Below are 22,735 nucleotides of genomic sequence, written 5' to 3'. Positions count from 1 at the left end.
TTTAATTAAGCACCGCAGTTTAAAACACGATTACAGAAGAAAGGTTGTGTCTCCAAGATGTCCTGATACTAATACAAAGGATAATGGATAATATATATTTACTATGTAATGGGTATTCATAGAAACATAGAAACATAGAAATTAGGTGCAGGAGTAGGCCATTCGGCCCTTCGAGCCTGCACCGCCATTCAATATGATCATGGCTGATCATCCAACTCAGTATCTCGCTGTCAGAAAGACGTTAACCCTATGTTTCAATGTGGCATTGGCATCAGATGGTTGAGAGGAATTACAAGAAAGGATATTAGGGAAAATGAAGGATGCCCAGGAAAATGTATTCTTATCAAACACAATAGTATTAATACTTATTTTCAAGTGTTCTGGTTTTAAGATTGAAAAGGAAAACCATCAAAACAGGAAATAAAAACCTTCTGCTTAAGTTGGAATTTTTGAAATTATGGTAAAAAGTTTCTTATAAGTATTTAAGTCTAAAGAATAGGAAGTCCTATGAAATGAACTAATTGAGGTTGCAATGATTAAGAACTGACAAAATAAGTAAATTGATGTGCAATCAAACTGCTTCCCTGCACCTGGGAACTGCATATATACCGAGTTCTTTAGTCAACCAAGAATTGTGAGAATTAAACAGCATCTTGGCAAATCATTCTAAACCTTGTTTAAAGAAGCCAAGTTCCAGATCCTCTAAATGTAAATCCAAACTGCCTTTCACGAATTGGTTCTTCGGCTGGAACCACGATCAAATCCTTTTCTCCTTATCGTGACATTAAATTTCTGGCAGGTTTGACAGCACTGAAATTTTATTGCCGCCATGGTGCATCGACCCAATTTCTTCAAGGTGAGGCAAAATTTTTCTGACATTCTGTCCTTAATACAGATGTTTTCTGGAAAACAATATTGGCAGTGTTATTTAATGTTTTGCATCAACATCTCACATCATCCACCACTTAAACATTGCACATCATCCACCACTTAAACATTTCACATCATCCACCACTTAAAGCTATATTCTGCACTGAAAAATTATATTTGCACTGAGAACTATATTAGAAACATAGACAATAGGTGCAGGAGTAGGCCATTCAGCCCTTCAAGCCAGCACCACCATTCAATATGATCATGGCTGGTCATCCAAAATCATTACCCTGTCCCTGCTTTCTCCCCATATACATTCTCCCCCATATTCTGCATTGAGAACTATATTTTTTGCTCTACCTATTGTACTTGGGTTTGACTTGATAGTGTTTAATTTTAATATTATCTGATCTGATTGTGTGGCATGCAAAATAAAAATTTTCACTGTACCTTGGTACACATGACAATAATAAACCTAATTCTAAAATGTCCACAATCTGTGATGATTTTGACATCAGCAGAAGATCAGTATCAATCTCTGGTTTGTTGTGATACAAACATATGAATTAAACCAGGAGTTGGACACTTGACCCAGCTATTTATTAAGACCATGGGTGATGGGTGACCATAATCAATTTTTTGCACTAGCTCTTTGTTTCAGTCTTTACTGCAAATCATTGGACCAGTAATGCAAAGTCGATCCATGTCTATTATTCAGTTCAGCCCTGTGAGCACTGGAACCTTTGGAGCACTTCCTAAAAATAAGATCAAAAACATTATGGAAAATACAATTTGATGCTATATTTTGCCTTGACATATGGATAGTGTTGGATCATGAAGGGCCCGGCCCAAGGCCCTGGGTTTACTTTCTCCACATGCTGAAAGTTGATTGGGTTGAGTTAGCATTTGAGTGGCAATCCGTGGGGTGTTGCCGTCTCAGAGCAGCAACTGTGCCTCAGAACTTCTGACTAAAGATAAAGGAACATAAGAAGTTGAAACTTCAGTTGGGCTTTTAACTGTGTGTGATTGTTCAACCATTCAATATGAAGATGTCTGATCTTACCTCAGCTTCACTCTCTGCCTAACCCCATATCCCTGAATTCCTCTGATAAAAATATATTGATCTGCCTGAATAAAGGAAAGTAAGTAGACACGAGGCACGAGTTAGCTATGGCAGATGCAAAAATGAAACTAAAATATATAACAGTAAAGCAGCAATTGTCAAAGTTTAAAGAACTAATACAGAGTTCACAAGTTTCGTAACTCCCTTTACACTTTTATTTCTTGCGTATGGTGTGCACAGCCTAAAGTTGTAGATCAAAGGTAGACGTCCAGGCCAGAACAGCATCAGTTACTGGGTGGATGGCTTTGATGCCTCCAGGGAAAAGCCTCAGTGGGCAATCATTCACGATATGTGGGGTGGTCTGGTCTGGATGTCTGCTGTCGCAAGCTGGGCTGTCTGTCATCCCCCACTTATCCAGATGATGGGCTGCTCTTGCATGGAGGGTGCGGAATCTGTTCAGGGTTAGCCATTGCTTGCCATGGAGGTCAAAACGCAGTGGTTTCACTGTGGGATCTGTGATGATCTCTCTGTAGTTGGTGTTGGCATCTTTCCATGCTCTGCGCCACTCAATCTTGGAGTCAAAGTCTTCCAGAGATTTAACAGAAGACCAGAAGGGTTTGCGGGACTTCAGGCGCATGTTGGGTAGATTGTTCAACTCAGCCATGGATGGGAAGGTCAGGGTTAGCCTCGATGATGCATCTTTCACGTGGTCCACCGTTTCGTCTAATGTCAACCCAACGTGCACAAACAAATAGATGTAGTGTTTTGGTGCCACTCGTGGCCCCCTTTACACTGAAAAAATCCAACAAGTGCTTTAGACAAATTCATTAAGAGAAATTAAAGGAAGTATGAGATCAGAGATTTTAAAAAGTGTGTAGGAAGGAACTGCATGTGCTGGTTTACACCAAAGCTAGACATAAAATGCTGGAGTAACTCAGCGGGACAGGCAGCTTCACTGGATAGAAGGAATGAGTGACTTTTCGGGTTAAGGTCTGAAGAAGGGTCTCGAACCGAATCGTTTACACATTCATTCTACCCAGTGTGATGTTGTCAAAATAAGAATCAGTAAGTCTGAGGATTGGAGAAATGTCTTAACTTAGCAAAGGCCTACCTTGATGGGAAAAGGTAAAATATAATACAATGATAAACATAAAAATATATGGTACGACCTTTGCTCAATATGTAAAAATGTAACTAATAGCTAAAGTTCACATGGGCACACTCAGACCTACATTATAGAATAAAGGGCGTGTCCCACTTTCACGAGGTAATTCACAAATTCTCCCGAGTTTTCCCCTTGATTCAAACTCGCAGAATGTTCGTAATGAGTCCGTAGGAGGTCGTAGGAGTTCGTAGATATATCGTAGCGGCTCGTTTGCTAGCCGTAGGTAATCGTGGCATCAGGTAAGTCGGGACGTTTTTTCCAGCCCGATAAAAAATGTCCATGAGTAAATAAATGGTTGGGATGAAAGAAATTGCAACTTTTTACTCGTAAGGAGGGCATCAAAATAGTCGTGGGAATTCGTAGACATAATCGCAGGAGTTCGTGAACATAGTCGTGGAAGGTCGTAGGAGTTGGTAGATTACCACGATCTTGATTTTTTTTTTAGATCCTTTAAACTCGGCAGAGGTTTTGAATTAAGTCGTGAAAGTGGGACTGGCCCTTAAGGGAATTGCAGATAAATGATATAAATATATTGTGTCCGTGCAGAAAACCTCTTAGAAATAGTGGAGGACTAGAGTCAGAATTGCACAGTACAGAAACAGGCCTTTCAGTTGTTCAGTTTTTTGGACAAGTACACAGATAGGAAAGGTATAAAGGAATAAGAGTCTAGTGTAGGCAAATGAGATCAGTATAGTTAGCCATCATAACCAAAAGGGCCCATTTATCGGTTGTTTCAAAAATTCTATGACATTATAGGTATTGAATGAATGAGAAGCTTAAAGAAAGTTGTTGTCATTAGAAAAATAGTTATCGAGAAATGAATGAGAATAGACAATAGACAATAGACAAGAGGTGCAGGAGTAGGCCATTCGGTCCTTTGAGCCATTCTGATCATTGCTGATCATCCACAATCAGTACCCCGTTCCTGCCTTCTCACTACATCCCTTGACTCCGCTATCTTTAAGTGATCCACAGATTCACAACTCTCTGGGTGAAAAAGTTTTTCCTCGTCTCCGTTCTAAATGGCCTACCCCTTATTCTTAAACTATGGCCCCAGGTTCTGGACTCCCCCAACATCAGGAACATGTTTCCTGCCTCTAGCATGTCCAATCCCTTAATAATCTTATATGTTTCCATAAGATCCCCCCTCACCCTTCTACATTCCAGTGTATACACGCCCAGTCGCTCCATTCTTTAAACATACAGTCCCATCATTCCTGGAATTAACCTCATGAACCTACGCTGCATTCCCTCAATAGCAAGAATGTTCTTCCTCAATTGTGGAGACTGCACACAATACTCCAGGTGTGATCTCACCAGGGCCCTGCACAACTGCAGAAGGACCTCTTTGCTCCAATACTCAACTGATGAAACCTGATTAGTCTCCAGAACTTGAAGAACTGCATACCAACGTTTTGGAGTTGATGGCAACAGAGGCTGTAGATATAATAGCTTTCATCTCTCCAAATTCAATTGAAAAGATTTATTTGATTGTTAGGCCGCCAAATGGAACCCCTTGTTTTACAAACGAAGGAGAGAAACTAAATGAACTTGAGACTAATTAGTCTGACATTGATAAGAGAGCACTTAGAAAACAAAAACAGGATTACAGAATTAAGGGGTAGAATTTACATCTATCAGCTACCGCACGTACATTAGGTTTAGTTTGGTTTATTTAGAGATGCAGCGTGGAAACGGACCCTCTGCCCTCCCAAGACCATGTCGACCATCGATCACCAATACACTAGTTCTATGTTATCCCACTTTCACATCCTACACACTAGGGGCAATTTACAGAAGCAAATTAACCTACAAATTTGCTTGTCTTTGGAATGTGAGAGCACCCGGAGTGAGCCTACGCGGACATAGGGAGAACATACAAACTCCACACAGACAACACCAATACTCGGGATCGTACCCGGGTCTCTGGCACTATGAGCAGCAGCGCTACCGCTGTGCCACTGTGGCATTGAACAATTTACAGCAATTGAGAAGTGTGCGGGGCCAGAATAGGTTTAACACTTGTGAAAGGATCTGAAATTTAAAGTGATTGTAACCTCAACCATCTATTTGTCTGCAACACAGGTATTCCCTTTATTCTCTCCGCCCTCCCCTCTCTGCATCTTAATATAAATGTGTCTTTTCCATCAATGACTGGTGGCCATTGAACTAAGTTAACTTCATTGCTCGCTTCATACATACTGCTGGACATGTAATGTTTTCATAGCATTTTCAGCTTCTGTTTCAGATTTTGCTGTTTTCCATTTGCAATGTGTGTAGAAAATTGCTTGTTATTTCACTTCATTTTAGCCTTTTTTTAAAAATGTGTATGGGCAATACAAGAGAAATGTAGCGTGTAACAAAGGAACAGCCTATAAAGGGTTGCAAGGATAGGTAAACTGTGAAAGACGATCAAAAATAGAATCACAATCAGAGAGCCGCATAGCAAAGAAACAGGGCCTTTGACCCATCTCATCCATGCCGACCAAGGTGTCTAACCAAGCTCGTTCCATTTGCTTGCGCCTGGTCCGTAACCCTTGAAAATAGCTCTCTACCAGCACCCTCTATCTCCTAACTTCAAGCCAATTTTGTATCAAGGTGGAACGTAATGTGGGTATACAGAATTTCCCCCATCCTTGTACCAATTGATTATCACATGTTAGGGCAATAAAGTGGGATAGATTATTTGCAGGGACCGGTTTACCATTACATTAATTGTCTGTGATCTGCATGTGATTTTGCATACGTTGGATAATGAGGCAAACCCCAAGAAAACTCAGCCAGTCATTTTGAGAGTTCCTTCACAGGATTATACTAATAAATACACAACAAACCTGGGGAAACAATGAACTGCAGATGCTGGTTAACCAAGGAAAGACACAAACGTGGAATAACTCAGCAGGTTAGGCAGCATTCCTGGAGAACATAGATAGGCAAACATCTGAAGAAGAGTCCAGACCTGAAACGTCACCTACTCATGTTCTCCAGGGATGCTGTAATACAAATCTGGAGCTGTTTTTATTTCCCTGTTGCTTTTTTGCTCTCGAAATTATTCATAATTTGAAATGAACGGCAACAATTTCTTAAGCCAACATTCACATAAATTGATATTTAAGCAGATGTCCTTAGGGTTACTTTCTATCAAAGGATTTTTTATGTTTGTATAAATCTACCAGAAATTAACAAGATGGTAAGTGGTCCTCAACTCCTCCAGATAAGCTGAAAAGGAAATTGCATAGCTCGAAGTCTGACACATGCTGTTAGGTGACATCTGCTGTGTATTGTTGAGGGACTTACTCTCTATGTTATCAAAAGGAACACATTTCCAAAATGTCACCCATATTAAATTGAAATTAATAATATAACACAAATATTTCCTCCAGTCAACATGAGCGTGTGCAGGTTTTGAAAACGGTGTTGCAATAAATAACTTGTGCAATTATTACTATTCCATTAAAGGCTGCTCAGATAAGCAGAGTTTAAATTCAGTGTACTGCTTGTGGGATGACTCTTAAATCATTGTCTTCTTTAACAAGTAGGCAACTCCATGAAATAGTCCCATTAGTAGCAGGTAATTGCTCACAGAGGCCCACTGTACCATCTGTAATTACCCATATACTTCTTCTGCATATAGTGTATTTCCCAAACGGTTAAGCAAATTTATTCTGTGAACAGCTGAAGTATTTTGAGGACTGGTGGTGTCTTTCCTTTGATAATAAATAAAGGAAAGGCCACCTTAAAACCGTCACTGTGTGACCTTGTGGAGTCAATGTTGTAAATTGTAGTGTTAAGGCCACAATTTCTGTGAACTCCAGTTTGATCAGGATGCAGAAGATTCCATAAATGACCATTAGTAGCTAATCTTTTAGAGTCAATATCCACTTTCCTTTATGCAGGTTGAAAATCTGCTTTTCCCAGAGCAGTCTCTGATCATGAAATAATAAGTATCTATGAACTGTGTCTGAAGGTGCGTTTTACTGCACCCATGGACAAACAAGTCCAATATTCACCTAACCTGCATTGGTTGAAAGACAATAGTAGCTGATGAGCCAGGGCTGTTTCTTCTGCTGCACTGTCAGCTTTAATTCAGAGGCAATTAAATTGTCCAGCTATCTCCCAAGATGCGTCAACTGAAGACGCAGATAGTCCTGGTTAGCTTTAAATACAGTTTAGATAGAAAATACACTTACTCTGGGATCTCCAGCCCCACTCTTATGGTGACTGTTCTTTCCTTCATATTTTAAATTGCCACGTTGATGGCACTTTGTGGTTTTGCAGATACTGAAGATGGTCGTGAACGATTGCAGCAGGATCTGGATCGATTGGTCAGGTGGGTGGAGGAATGGTTGATGGAATTTAATACAGATAAGTGTGAGGTGTTGCATTTTGGGATGTCGAACACGGGCAGGAACTATAGGCTGGTGAGCTTAACATCTAGAGTTGGTAAGTTACTGGAGAGTATTCTGAGGGATAGAATGTACAGGCATTTGGATGGGCAAGGGCTGATTAGGGACAGTCAGTATGGTTTGGTACGTGGGAGTTTGTGTCTCACAAATCTGATTGATTTTTTTGAAGACGTGACCAAAAAATTTGATGAGGGCAGAGCTGTAGATGTTGTGTACATGGACTTCAGTAAGGCATTCAACATGGTTCTGCATGGTAGGCTGCTCTGGAAGGTTAGATTGCATGGGATCCAAGGAGAGATAGCTGAATGAATAGCAAATTGGCTCCATGGAAGGATGCAGAGGATAATGGTGGAAGGTTGCTTTTCAGACTGGATGCCTGTGACTAGTGGTGTGCCTCAGGATTCGGTGCTGGGCCCGTTACTGTTTGTCATCTACATCAATGATTTGGATGCGAACATATCAAGATTATCAAGTTTGCTGATGATACAAAAGTTAGTGGTTTTGCAGATAGTGAAGATGGTTGTGAAAGATTGCAGCAGGATCTGGATCGATTGGCCAGGTGGGCGGAGGAATGGTTGATGGAATTCAATACAGAGAAGTGTGAGGTGTTGCATTTTGGAACGTCAAACAAGGGCAGGACCTACGCAGTAAATGGTAGGCCTCTGGGTAGTGTTGTAGAGCAGAGGGATCTAGAAGTACAGGTGCATGGTTCCTTGAAGGTCGAGTTGCAGGTACTTATGTACCTGGTCAAAAAGGCTTTTCGCACTTTGGCCTTCATCAGGCAGAGTATTGAGTATAGAAGTTGGAAGGTCATGTTGCAGTTGTATAAGACGTTAGTGAGACCGCATCTAGAATATTGTGTTCAGTTCTGGGCACCATGTTATAGGAAAGATATTGTCAAGCTTGAAATGGTTCAGAAAAGATTTCCGAGGATCTTACCAGGACCAGAGGGTGTGAGCTATATGGAGAGGTTTTAGTAGGCTGTGTCTATATTCCATGGAGCGCAGGAGGATGAAGGGAGATCTTATTGAGGTATACAAAATCATGAGAGGAATAGATCGGGTTGATGCACAGAATCTCTTGCCCAGAGTAGGAGAATCAAGGACCAGAGGACATACTGTAGGTTCAAGGTGAAGGGGAAAAGATTTAATAGGAATCCGAGAGGTAACCTTTACACACAAAGGGTGGTGGGTTTATGGAACAAACTGCCAGAGGTGGTAGTTGAGGCTGGTACTCAACTAGACAGGTACATGGATAGGACAGGTTTGGAGGGATATGGACCAAGCGCAGGCAAGTGGGACTAGTGTAGCTGGGACATTGTTGGCGGTGTGGGCGAATTGGTGGGGCCTGTTTCCACACTGTATCACTCTATGACTTTATGACTGTGACATGTTCATTTATATTGCTCGATTGCACATTCAGAGCAGATTTTATATTCTGACTTTTGCCACCGAGTTTATATGTATTTTCAAACCACACTTGACTTTAAAATCAGCACAGAACCTACCGTATCTGAATTCTGCTAACAAAGGCGCTTGGTCATAAATCCAAATCTTGAATATAACGTATTTGGGATGTGCTTTTGGTAAATTCAATAATTCATAGAATATATCAGGGAAACAGCTGAGATGTGTAATATTCCTTCCATCTTTGTGATTATGAGAGTAATCAGTACTTAGGTTTGTGTTTGCTGATTGCTTCTCATGCATTTTTCTGCATTCTTTGGCTGTATATACTAAGATCCTTGGGACCTCTTTGGTAGTACAGCTCTTTTTAGACCAGAACACTAAGATCCTGTTTATTTGTCTTATTGGCACAGCTGGTGTTGGTTTAAGATTGTTTTCAATCGCAAGCTTTAGTTTCAAGTGCTGAACAAATCAATTTGGATGGCTCCAATTTTAATTTCACATGCATTTAAATGAGATGAAATTATGATGGAATTAAATTCACAGCTGTCCCAGTCCAGTTGACCACACTCCATTGGAGTATCCAAGTGAGGGTCATGACAACATTCCTAAAAGAAAATCCCCTTAAGTTCCTTCATTGGACATGGGCAGCACAATAGATTGTGGAGTGGAGGATATAATTACTGATAGCTTTTGAAATATGTCTCAATCAGTGATTGTTAAAAGGCTCTGCATTGCAATACTAATTACCCGTTTTCTCTGAGCACAAGAAGATCTAATTCAAATGGTGTGATGTCAAGAAAAGAACACCAGGTGCACAGTCAATATATGACCATTGCTGATTATGTTGGCATCCATTTCCAATACTGACCCCATCAGTTGAAGCATATGCGTTTGTATTTTTGGTGTGTTTTAAAAAAATATACTGTGCATTCAGAAAGTATTCAGACCCCTTCACTTTTTCCACATTTTAGTTACGTTGCAGCTTTATTCTAAAATTGATTAAATTCATTTATTTAATCATCAATCTACACACTATACCACAATAATAAATCAAAAACAGGTGTTTAGAAGTAAATAAAATAACTAAATGAAATATCAGATTCTACGTAAATATTCAGACCCTTGACACTCAACGTTGAGCCTAGGTGCATCCTGTTTACATTGATTATCCTTGGGATGTTTCTACAACTTCATTGGAGTCCACCTGTGGTAAATTAAATTGATTGTGCATGATTTGGAAAGGCTGTCTATATTAGGTTCAACAGTTGACAGTGCATGTCAGAGCAAATACCGAGCTATGAAGATGGCAGGATTGTGTTGAGACACAGATCTGGGGAAAGGTATAAAACAATTTCTACAGCATTGCAGACCCGAAGAGCACAGTGGCCTCCATCATTCTTAAATGGAAGAACTTTGGAACCACCAGGACCCTTCATAGAGCTGGCCACCCGGCCAAACTGAGCAATCGGGGGAGAAGGGCCTTGGTCAGGGAGGTGACCAAGAACCCGATGGTCACTCTGACAGTGTTCCTCTGTGGAGATGGGAGAACCACCCAGAAGAACAACTATATCTGCAGCACTCCACCAATCAGGCCTTTATGGTAGAGTGGCCAGACAGAAGCCATTCCTCAGTAAAAGGCACATGACAGCCCGCTTGGAGTTTGCCAAAAGGCACCTCTACAAGATTCTCCAGTCTGATGAAACCAAGATTGAACTCTTTGGCCTGAATGCCAAGGGTCAAGTCAGAAGAAAACCAGGCACTGCTCATCACCTCGCCAATACTATACTTATGGTGAAGCATGGTGGTGGCAGCATCATGCTATGGGGATGTTTTTCAGCGGCAGGAACTGGGAGACTAGTCGGGATCGATGGAAAGATGAATGGAGCAAAGTACAGGGAGATCCTTGATAAAAAGCTGCTCCAGAGCATACAGGACCTCAGACTGGGGCGGAGGTTCACCTTCCAACAGGACAATGACCCTAAGCACACAACCAAGCCAACACAGGAGTGGCTTTGTGACAAGTCTGTGAATGTCCTTGAGTGGCCCAGTCAGAGCCTGGACTTGAACCCGATCGAACATCTCTTGAGGGACCTGAAATTAGCTGTGCATCAACGTTCCCCATCCAACCTGACAGAGCTTGAGAGGATATGCAGAGAAGAATGGGAGAAATTACCCAAATACAGGTGTCCCAAGCTTGTAGTGACTTACCCAAGAAGACTTGATGCTGTAATCGCTGCCAAAGGTGCCTCAACAAAGTGCAGAGTAAGGTCTGAATACTTATGCAAATGTGATATTATAGCGGCGTATGCAGAGATCGAACCTGGCGTTCAGAAGCAGCGGTCACGTGACTCGGGAGGGGCCGCTTGTTTCGCGCGGTTTTTGCTTGCGCGCATTAGTTCAGCACTGACCACCGTTGTGGACAGACGTGTCTGAAGAACCTGTATTCTGGAAATCGAACTTTTGAATAAAGATCTGTTGGAAACCCCAGTTGTCGTTCTTCAGACCGCCAAAATATTTCAGTTATTTCTTTTTAATTACTTTGCAAAAATTTCTAAACAGCTGTTTTCACTTTTTTATTATGGGGTATTGTGTGTAGATTGATGATGATTAAAAAAAGAATTTAATCCATTTCAGAATAAGGCTGTAACGTAACAAAATGTAGAAAAACTGAAGGGTCTGAATACATTCTGTATAACAAACTGCTGGAGGAACTCAGTGGGTAAAGCAGCATCTGTGCAGGCAAAGCAATATTTGATGTTTCAGGTCACGGTGCTGCATTCAAGACTCATTTTAATTATTTCCTTGTTCAGGTCATTTGCCTTGCTTGTCCTGGAGATAGTGTATCGTACCAGAATAATGCAAAGCATCAAGTATCAGTAGCATGTGTAGGAAGGATCTGCAGATGCTGGTTTACACCGGAGGTAGACACAAAATGCTGGGGTCAGGCAGCATCTCTGGAGAGAAGGAGTAGGTGACGTTTACGGTCGAGACCGTTCTTCAGTCTGAGAAGCAGGTGAAAAAGAAATGAGAGATATAGAAGGTAAACAGAATATCTTTAATTCATTCGTTCTATTTACCTTCAATGTCTCTCGCTTCCCTTTCCCCTAACTCTCACTGAAGAAGGGCCTCCCTGAAACCCCCTGGATATTCTGCCTATGTTTCAGCAGGAAAATCCTTGTATAGATACTATCCTGGTGTAACTATGGTCGTACAATCATGAAATCATGAAAAATATGGTATAGATAAAGGCTATTTGGCCGAACTAATTTTCTCCCTCCTGTTTGGCTTTTGTTTAAAATGCTGGAGAAACTCTGCGAGTCAGGCAGCATCTCTGGAAAAATGGAAGAGTTGACGTTGAGACCCTTCCTTCTTCAGACTTACTTCAGGGCAACCTCCCTAATCTTCACGCACTCTGTGAGTTTGTGACTGCCAGTAGTCTGAGGACCAGCTGGAGAGTCTGAAAAGGAGTCTGAATTCCACGATGGAAGATATCTTCCGATAAAATGCTTTTGGATCTCCTGAGGATATAAAAGATCTGTATAGGTGGAGTTCTCTCCTGATTACAATGCACAATTTTTGAAAAGAGTTTTTCTTCAGTTCATCTAATTAACTGTCATCAATAAATTCCTGTCTTGCAAGTAGAAATACTTGCCAGCCTTTTCTGCATCAGCTGAACTGTGTATCTTAGGGATATGGGGGGAAAAAAGCAACAATGGGGTACTGATTTTAGATGATCAGCCATGATCATATTGAAGGGCCGAAGGGCCTACTCGTGCACTTTTTTTTTTTTTTCTCTACCCGAATCATCTGCCCCATTAATAATTTGGCCTTGTTTCCGCACACTCCTGTCTCAGTTTTTTAAATTGAAGTTCACTTACATTGACATTTTATTCTTCTTGAATGTAATGGATTGTAACAAATGAAAGCGTTTGAATTGCTGAACAAATTATTTGTGGCCTAACAGAGGCATCCAAAGTAGATTGTCACATTTAAGAGGGATATCCCAGAATTGGCAAGCGGGTGTGTAACACTTTCAGGAGAGTTCAAAAGATCAGTTTCTGAATTATTCTGTTAGCCAAACCTTTAACATTCAACTCAAGGATATTTCAAGTTGTTCCTCCCCCGGCCTATTACAGGCTAAATGATGAACTCTATTCTGGAGGACAGATGGATGTGGTACTTACACCGCAATGATTTAATAATGGGATAGATGTAAGTCACTGCAGGGCAAATCAGTTTACACTTAAGGAGCATGACGCTTTTGAGATAAAGCAAACTCGGTTGTGGAGGAGATTTTATGTGTGAGGTTTATAAGAGGAAATAATGGGTGAGGTTCATGAGAATGAATACTTGTTGTTTTTTTGCCCTATGTTAATGAGATGGGTCCAGGAAGCAAATTGTGAGCATGTTAGTTTTGATGACAGTAGAGAACGCTGTTGAAGCAAATTACTTGATTTTATACACAAACACATGCTAGGTGACCTCAATGTAACCAGAACTAAAAAAAATACTGCACTTGAGAAGAACTTCCTTAAAGAGAGCTAAATGGTCAGATAGACGTGCCAAACAAAATAGCAGAATCAAAACACAGCTAAATCTTACAACAGAAAGGTTAAGGAGACATCTTACTTACTGCGGTTTCCTTCCACTTCAAAGAAAAGCAGTGGAACAGCCAGGGAAATAATTTGAATACTTTATATACATTGGGTACTTTGTCGCTGCTCTTTATGGGGTGACTATTGCTTATCTTGGGTATGCAAGCAAAGAATTTCACTGTGACTTGTCACATGTAACAATGAAGTATTCATTCATTCATTCTGTTACTCCAGGGATTCTGATGATCTGGCCCCTATTTACAGTGAAATCAACAATTGGAGCTATGAGTGTACTGCGGGGGTGAGCTGAAAGTTCTGATGTATAGAAAAGCAAGCAACAATTTACTTTTCTGATGGTCTGTCGTGTATTTCTACCTTTATGGAATTTCTAGCTTCTTTTGGAATTAATATTTCCTTTTGTATTCCTGGTTTTACTGATGATGAAAGTCCAGATTACAACTCAAACCTTATTACACGCACGCAAGCCTAACTATAAAGACTCACATAAATCTGACTTGTTCAGTTTCCTGCCCTGCTAAGTAAAAAAATTCTGATTAGTTTTCTCCTCCCTCATCAACAATAGTTTTCTCATTCCTTATTGAAGTTACATTTCAATCATCGAGTTATTCATTTTCTTAACAATAATTGGGGGGGGAAAAAATGCCCTTGTGTGACTGTATTCTTCATGTAAGATTGTTGACAATGACCACGAGGGAGCAATAAAAGTCAAGGAGCTGAAAATTCTGATGTAAAGAAAACCAAGCAACAATTTACTTTTCTGATGGTCTCATGAAAGGTCATCAAACTGAGTCAGTACATTTGATTCTCTCACTATAGTTGCTGTCTAACCTGCCGAGTGTTTCCAGTATTTTCAATTTTCGATTCACATTTCCAGCAGTTTATTGCTTTTTGATTACAATGGAATAACTATTGACTACAATCTCCTATAGAATCATCAGTTACATTAATCAAGGGCTGGGGTCAGAATAAATGTAGTATTATCAGTCAATCACAGTTTGTGACCCCAGCAATCCTGTTGTCATCTGCAAACTTACTAACCAATCTGTCCACATCCAAGTCACACAGTATATAATTATAAAGGATACATTGGAAATAAAGTGGTGGCTGATGCTTTACTACAAAATTTGCAGTGCCTATACTACCCCAGTATCTCATGGAGTCATAGACATACAGTAGAGAACCAGGACCTTTGGTCGACCATTGCCTACTTCTTAACCAACTACATCAATCCCTTTGGCCACCTCTTTCCATCCCATGATGTTGCAACAAAGCCACGTCCATGGAAGCAGCCGAGGATTTCACTTTCTCACCAATATTTTTTCCCATAAAGTGATTCTATTTGCAATTGAAGGACAGGGGAAAGATCGCAGCAGCTTGTACTTATTTCACCTGTAACATGGGTAAATAAATTAACATGAGCATCTGCCTATCAAAAAGCCCTCCTCACCTGTATCAACCTGTTTCCTGCCAGGCATGTCTTGCCCCTGCTCTCTTCTAGAATTCTTCCACCCCCCCACCCTACAATCAGAATGCAGAAGGGCCATGACCCGAATCATCAACTTTCCACGTTCTCTCGAGATGCTGCCTGACCTGCTGAATTACTCCAGCACTTTGTGTCCTTTTTTGTAACCGGCATCTGCCCTTCTTTGCTTCTATTCTCCCTCATGTTGCAATAAAACAAATGACAGTTACACAGGTGTGACATTTTTTCTTAAAGGTTTTTGAAATATTCATTTTCACTGGTTGAAGAACATATGTTTTCCTTTTGATAAATTTGTTACCAATCAATGGATCTGTTTATTCAAATCTGTGTCCAACAAATACAAATAGGTTGAGTTGCATTTTTCAAAGTAGAATCAACAGCAGGGGGATGGAGATTATTATCCTGTTGGCAAATGTTAGTATATTATAAAGCAAAGGTCAGCACAACATAGATTGTGTGCACAGGTGGCATTAAAATATCCAATGAATTTATGATAATCTGTGGAATTTTCCTAGTTAGCCATAGTTATTAATGGATTAATTCATTCAGAATTAACATTCGTGTTACATGGCATGTTTAAATGATATGTGGTAAGTAAAGACTATGTTGCAATTTTACTTCGGAGTCACGTGAGTGACTACGTGAAGAAGCCCGCCAGGACGCATGCGTGTCATATCGCTTTCACGCTTGCGAAACGACAGGCGGGGTGGAGCGTTCCCCCGCAGCGGTAAGTTTGAAACCGCGACCTGCAGGCAAGTGATTTACTCTGCGGTAGTTTTTGTCCCGCGCTGTTTTTACACAGGGGGGGAAGCTGGACAAAATATTGTCCACAAGTGCTGCGAGTGAAGCTGGCTGGGGACGACCGCAAAGTTGCGGGAGCCAGCAGCAGCTGAAGGCACAAGCCCCCGTAAGGGATCAGCTGTGCCGACTTTTGGTCCCGCGCCGGCCACAACATCACGGCCGGGTGGGAGACTATTCAGAATGGGGCCGTTGAATTTTGACAAGTCAAAAATGGCAGGAGGCGGGGTGAAACGACGTTCCCCCGTAGCGACAATTTAAACCCAGGACCTGCAGGTAAGAGCTGCGGTCTTTTTGTGTTTTCCCATGCTGATTACAGGTGGAGAAACCAACGGGTTGCGACAAAGCTGGTGGGCTAGCAGCGGCCAGCGGCAGTTGAATCACCTATAATGGGATCAGCTGTGCCCGATGTCAACTCCGCACCGGAGGGCTGCGACAAAGCTGGTGAGGGAGGACCGCAGAGCAGCGGGCAGCCAGCAGCAGCCAGCGGCACTCGGATCACTGATAGTGGGATCAGCTGTGCCCGATGTCGCCTCCGCATCGGCCAGATCCACGCGGCCGGGCGGTAAGGCTAGACACAAAACAAACAAGGCCGTGGACTCAGAGGAGTCCTACTTTGAACAACCGCGAGCGACCGAGTGCGCTGGAGCCGGATGGAGCGGTGTGTGGAGCATTTGCTCCAACGTGACAGACTCCGGGAGATGGAGTCGGGTCACTGTGGGCCCTATGATAAACCCACAGCAGTACCTCTTGAAGGGCTGCACAGTGCTTCTACCTCATCAGAGGGGAGCACTGCGGGTCAGTTCTGGGCTGACCTGGAAGAGGGGTCCGCAGAAGGAAAGACAATTGTGCAAGGGGTGCAGGGACTGTGCAAACCTGGGACCACAAAACCACCAATACTATTGTTTGGAGGCAACCTATCGAAGCAAGTCAAGGAGCTCGATGAGGAAGCAAAAACCCTGGGACTAATAAAAGGGACTCCAACAAAAACCCACTACAGCCAAAGACAGCACCCCTACGCACCCACCAGCAGAACTGGTGAAAGCTCGAAGGTCCAGTACTCAAATCATGAGTCTTTTTCGGCCATGGCCCAGGCCGGCCTTCTTGGAAGATGCGGGGACCTCCAACGCCAACCAAACCGAAAATCCAGACACCAGCGCAACAACAGCAGCGAAGAACCTACAAAAAAGAAGTAAACCTGCCACTGGTCACTATGGAGGTAGGTGGATCTGGTTCCCTACAAAATACACGGAGCATGGAGGTTGGGGGGAGATTACACTCTTTTCTGAATGCATGGAGCATGTTAACAACCGATACTTACATCTTAAGCAGTATCCAGGGATATACAATAGAGTTTATACACAAGTACAGCCCTCCAATTCAACATATACCGAACCGAATGTTCGTGCTTTCTGATAAAGAAAAATCAAAAGCGCAAGCTGAACTGGAGCGGCTTTATGTAAAAGGTGTAATTGAGAAAACTCAACACGAACCATTAGAATTCGTGTCCAATATATTTACCAAAAACAAAAAAGATGGTGGTTGTCGCATCATCATAGATCTGACAAAATTGAATACATTTGTACAATATATTCACTTCAAAATGGAAACCTTTGTTACTGCTAAACAATTAATTTCCAAAGGTTACTTCATGGCCAGCATCGATTTAAAAGATGCTTACTATTCAGTGCCTATACGAGGTGACCACAGATGTTACTTAAAATTCAACTGGATGGGACAACAATGGCAGTATAAAGCACTGCCAAATGGTATATCATCAGCCCCCAGGCTGTTCACAAAAATTTTGAAACCAGCCCGAGCGTTTCTACGGAAACGTAAACACATGGTCATGGCATATTTAGATGACATACTCATTGTGGGCAAAACTTTGGAATTGGCCAAACAAACTGTAACAGCCACAAAACAGTTATTTGAAAAACTGGGATTTATTATCCATCCAGTTAAATCTAAACTAACGTCTTCCACTACTATGGACTATTTGGGGTTCACCATTGACTCAGTTCACATGTCGGTGACTCTGCCTAAGGGAAAGGCTAGAGATTTAATAGAGGCTTGCAATAACCTCATTGACATCTGCAAACCATCCATCAGATTGGTAGCAAAAGTAATTGGCAAAATGGTGGCTGCCTTTCCAGCCACACAATTTGGACCTCTACATTACCAAAACTTACAGAGAGCAAAAATATAAGCACTCAAAATTAATGCAGGTCACTTTGACAGACCTATGAATCTACCAATCAAAGCTAAAATGGAACTAAAATGGTGGATAGATCTGGCTTTGTTCCAATCCAATCATTGTCAGTAACCCTTCCATGGTACTACAAACTGATGCCAGTGCACTTGGGTTGGGAGCCACCAATACCATCACCAGCTGTGGAGGTAGATGGACTGCCCAGGAGGCATCATTATTACTCACACTGGGCATAAACTACCTGGAAATGTTGGGTGCATTCCATGGCCTAAAGTCATATTGTACTGGGTCATATCACCAGCATGTTAGACTACAGATAGACAATACCACCGTGGTAGCATACATTAACCACATGGGTGGAAACAAATCGACATCATGTGACAATCTGGCTAATACAATTTGGCAATGGTGTATCCAGAGAGATATTTGGATATCAGCCACTTACCTACCAGGAAGACTAAATTTAGTGGCAGGCACCAGGTCACGCAAATTTAATGAAAACACCGAATGGATGTTGAATAAAAAAGTATTTGCTGATATTACAGCAAAATATGGAACACCAGATATCGATCTATTCGCATCCAGACTTAACCACCAGTTATCAAATTATGTTTCATGGGAACCAGACCCTGGGGCAGCGACGACAGATGCATTTTCGCTGCATTGGGGGGAAATTGTTTATTTACGCATTCCCTCCTTTCTGCCTCATCAGTCGGGTATTAAGGAAAATACAACAAGACTCTGCGTCTGGTATTTTGGTAGTACCCGATTGGCCTACTCAACCATGGTTCCCAGTGGTATTAAACATGGTATTAGAACCATGTATCACCATCCCACATAGACCAGATTTACTGCTACATCCCGTAACAAGGGATAGCCACCCATGCCATAAACATTTGAACTTATTAATTTGTAGAGTTTAAAAACACCTCTACTACAACTGGGACTGACGGACCGAACAGTGAACATGATCTCGGCGGCCCAAAGACAGTCAACCAAAAAACAGTATCTGGTCTATATCAGGAAGTGGGAGATGTATTGCCATAAAAACAACATGACCTACAGAGACATGAACATCCCGTCTGTTCTGGAATATCTGGCAGGCCTCCACTATGATGAGGGGCTCAGTTACAGTGCCATCAACTGCGCCAGAAGTGCCCTATCGACTTACCTATGGCAGGGGACAGAGCGTTACTCTGTTGGGACTCACCCACTGGTAACAAAACTTATGAGGGGAATTTTTAATACTAATCCCCCAAGAACCAGGTACTCCCAAATATGGGATGTAAGTATTGTCCTGAAGATGCTCAGGAATTGGTCTCCAGCAACAGCTCTGTCCCTACACAGACTGACATTAAAAACAGTCATGCTAATGGCATTGGTCATGGCACAGAGGGTACAGTCACTGCATAAACTAAGACTGGACAACATGACTTCCTCAACAGAAAATATTACGTTTCATATCTATGAGTTAGTAAAGCAGAACAGACAGGGATCAGCAGGCCTCAATATACAATTTAGGTCATACCCAACAGATGACCGTCTCTGTATAGTAAGACATCTGTCGTTATACATGGAGACAACGATAATCCTAAGAGGCAATGAGAAGGCACTTTTGGTCAGCCACAAGCAACCACACAAAAGAGTGACGGTCCAGACCATCTCAAGATGGCTGAAACAGGTGCTAACATAGGCTGGGGTGGATACTAATATTTTTAAATCTCATTCCACCAGGGCTGCAGCTACATCGGCAGTGATACAGTTGGATGTACCAATGGACCAAATCCTCAAGGCAGCAGGATGGTCTGGGGAAAAAACATTCCAATTATTTTACAACAAACCAGTAATGAAACCTGGAATGTTTGCAGAAACAATTTTAAGTTCTGTAAATTAATTTAAACCCATAAAAAGGGGTTATAATTTTGTGTTAACAAATTTTATGATTTCAATGTCGAATTCATGTCCAAATTATGTTAACACAATTCCTCCTACAGTCATCAAGGCAGATGTGATGCATGGACTCGTTTCCATGGCATGAAATCACAGAGCTTTAAAATCTTCACGTAGTCACTCACGTGACTCCGAAGTAAAATAGTATGATTAAACGAGAACTTACCAGTTTGAAGTTTGATCTGTATTTTATGAGGAGTTACGATGAGGGATTACGTGCCCTCCGCTCCCACCCTTGATCATATACTTAACTGGTAGCTCTTCTCTAATCTTACTATGTTTAGTCATTACAGTTATCTGTGATTTCACACCGCTGCTTTGAAGAATGACACGCATGCGTCCTGGCGGGCTTCTTCACGTAATCCCTCATCGTAACTCCTCATAAAATACAGATCAAACTTCAAACTGGTAAGTTCTCGTTTAATCTTACTATTAGTGAAGACACCATTTATGTTCGCAAAAATGGTTCCATGAGCAAATATTACAACATCTAGAGTAAAACCAAGCAATCCAATAATAATTCATGCTGAAATCAAGTTTAGACTTCTAGACAAAGGACAAAGGACATTTATTGTCACATATACCAATTGGTGCAGTGAAATTTGAATTACCATGCAGCACACAAAAAAGTTGAACACAACACTTTTTTAACATAAACACGAGTTTAACATAAAACATAAAAAACATTCCCCCACTGTGGAATCAACGTTTCCCACTGAGGGAAGGCACCAAAGTTCAGTCCTCTTACTCTGTTCACACGTGGTCAGAGCCTATTGAGGCCTCCGCAGTCGCCGCACGGTGGCCTGATGTTTTAGGCTCATGAACGTAAGAACACTCTCAGCGGCCTGGAGCCTCCGACTCGGCCGCTTCCTACTGGAGACAGTGGCTTCCGAAGTCCACTGGCCGAGCTAGGCGGAGATTCAATGCTGGAGACCTTGGCAAGAGATCCCAGGCTCCGCGAGGTCAAAGACAGCGCCGCCCGCGGCTGGAAAGTCAGCTTCGCCAGCGGATGGTAGCTCCCACCGCCCGTGGCTGGAAACTACGCAACAGCTCCAGGGTGTTCGAAGTCGGCAGTCCCAGCTCTCCGGAGCTCCAACAAGGCGATTCCCGGTAAGGCATCGCTCGCTCCGCGATGGAATCCAGTGCTGCGCTGAAGCTGAAGCTCTGGCCGGTCTCCGGCAGGAAAGGTCGCTCCAATTCAGATGGTAGACCACAAGGAGGGGACGAAGATACAGCTCGGAGAATAGTCGCATCCTCGACCAAGAAGTGACTAAGAAAAACAGTTTTCCCCCCCTCCCTCCCCTCCTCCCACATAAAAAAGACCAAAAGACCTCCAAAAACAAATTTTAAAACAGACTAAAAATCTCAAAAAGAATGAAAGGACAGATAGCTGCAGACGAGGCAGCCACACTCTATGGCACCACCACTTGAACTGTTATGATGGTGTGAGCTGCTTATTGACCCACATCCATCACTACACCACAGGTTCAATTCTGACACATAACATCAGACTTAAACTCAATAAAACAACACCATATTCTCTTACTGACGCATCAAAAATCAGTTGAAAACAGACAATTATTTTGTGAGGTGAGGAAAAACTACAGATTGAATGGAAAGGCTGGGAGACAAAATGAGAATATATCGGAAATAAATATTAAAGTAATTTGATGGCAATTAGAGCTCTGGGGCTGAGCGGAAAGAAAATGGACATACATTTCAGCCAGAATCAATTCCAAGGATTCTTACTGTTCTGGGCCCCACTAATTAGGTTTGAGCCTGGAGTGGGTGGATGAAGCACCCTACCTAGATCAGGAAAAATGTTTGTGTAAATTGGGCGGCGAAGAAAAAGTACTCTGATTTCAAAAAGTGTGGAAGGCAGATGTGGAGCTACAGAAGGATGTGCAAGTCATGGTGAGTTGTCCAAACTATTCATATTTTTTACCTTTTTTGCACTGATTAATTTAACCAAAGTAAATTTAACCAAATTAAAGGATGTGCACATGTATTTTGAGTGATAGGGTTATGAGGTTCCCATGTTTTATGTAGCTTTGAGCAGGCATTCCCAGATGATGGAAATACCTATGTTAGCAGCTATTGTAAAGGTGAGGGCAGCAGGTAATTGGAAATGAATGATAGTAGGAGGACAGTAAGGGTAAACATTAAGAACAAATTTTTTTTTAACCAAATCAAGGCACAAACATAAGCAAATTTACCACATTCGTTGAAGCTGATGGCTGCTCACAAGAACCACTCCATTCACAAAGTTTATCAAAACAAGAAGGCAGTGGGATGGTGAGCCCCAACCAGCCATAATTCACAATGATAAATGAAGATAATGATTGGAATTTCCAAGTCCCTAAGAACAGGTTATGCCAAGCATTTATATTCACAAACAAATCAGGGAGTGGAGACCTATCAAGAGAGAGTCAAGAGTGTTTAATTATCATATATAGCAAAACATTTGAGTGGCACGATGGCGCAGCAGTTGAGCTGCTGCCTTACAGCGACAGACCTGGGTTCGATCCTGACTATGGGTGCTATCTGTATGGAGTTTATACATTCTCCCTGTAACTGTGTGGGTTTTCTCCAGGTGCTCCAGTTTCGTCCCCCCATTTGTAGGTTAATTGTAAATTATCCCAAGTGCGTAGGAGAGTTTTAGTGTACCGGGTGATCACTAGTCGGCACGGACTCGGAGGCCTGTAGGGCCTGTTTCCACGCTGTATTACTAAAGTCTAAAGTCTAAAAAGACCAATTAAA

At 41.9% G+C, this 22,735-nt stretch overlaps 1 protein-coding gene across 1 annotated transcript in view; it reads right to left on the bottom strand.

The window, feature by feature from the left end:
• Positions 1–230: 230 nt before the first annotated feature.
• adamts12 (ADAM metallopeptidase with thrombospondin type 1 motif 12) overlaps positions 231–22,735 on the bottom strand; it is a 596,791-nt gene continuing 574,286 nt past the window's right edge. Inside the window, exon 24 of the mRNA XM_033032714.1 lies at positions 231–902. Within this exon, the coding sequence (XP_032888605.1) occupies positions 727–902 (176 nt within the window). The 3' untranslated portion in view covers positions 231–726. The remainder of the gene's footprint in view (positions 903–22,735) is intronic.

Source organism: Amblyraja radiata, chromosome 1, assembly GCF_010909765.2.
Source record: "Amblyraja radiata isolate CabotCenter1 chromosome 1, sAmbRad1.1.pri, whole genome shotgun sequence".
In the NCBI taxonomy this organism is placed as follows: domain Eukaryota; kingdom Metazoa; phylum Chordata; class Chondrichthyes; order Rajiformes; family Rajidae; genus Amblyraja; species Amblyraja radiata.
The sequence above is the reverse complement of the archived record's forward strand: the minus strand, read 5'-3'. Positions and strand labels throughout refer to the sequence as shown.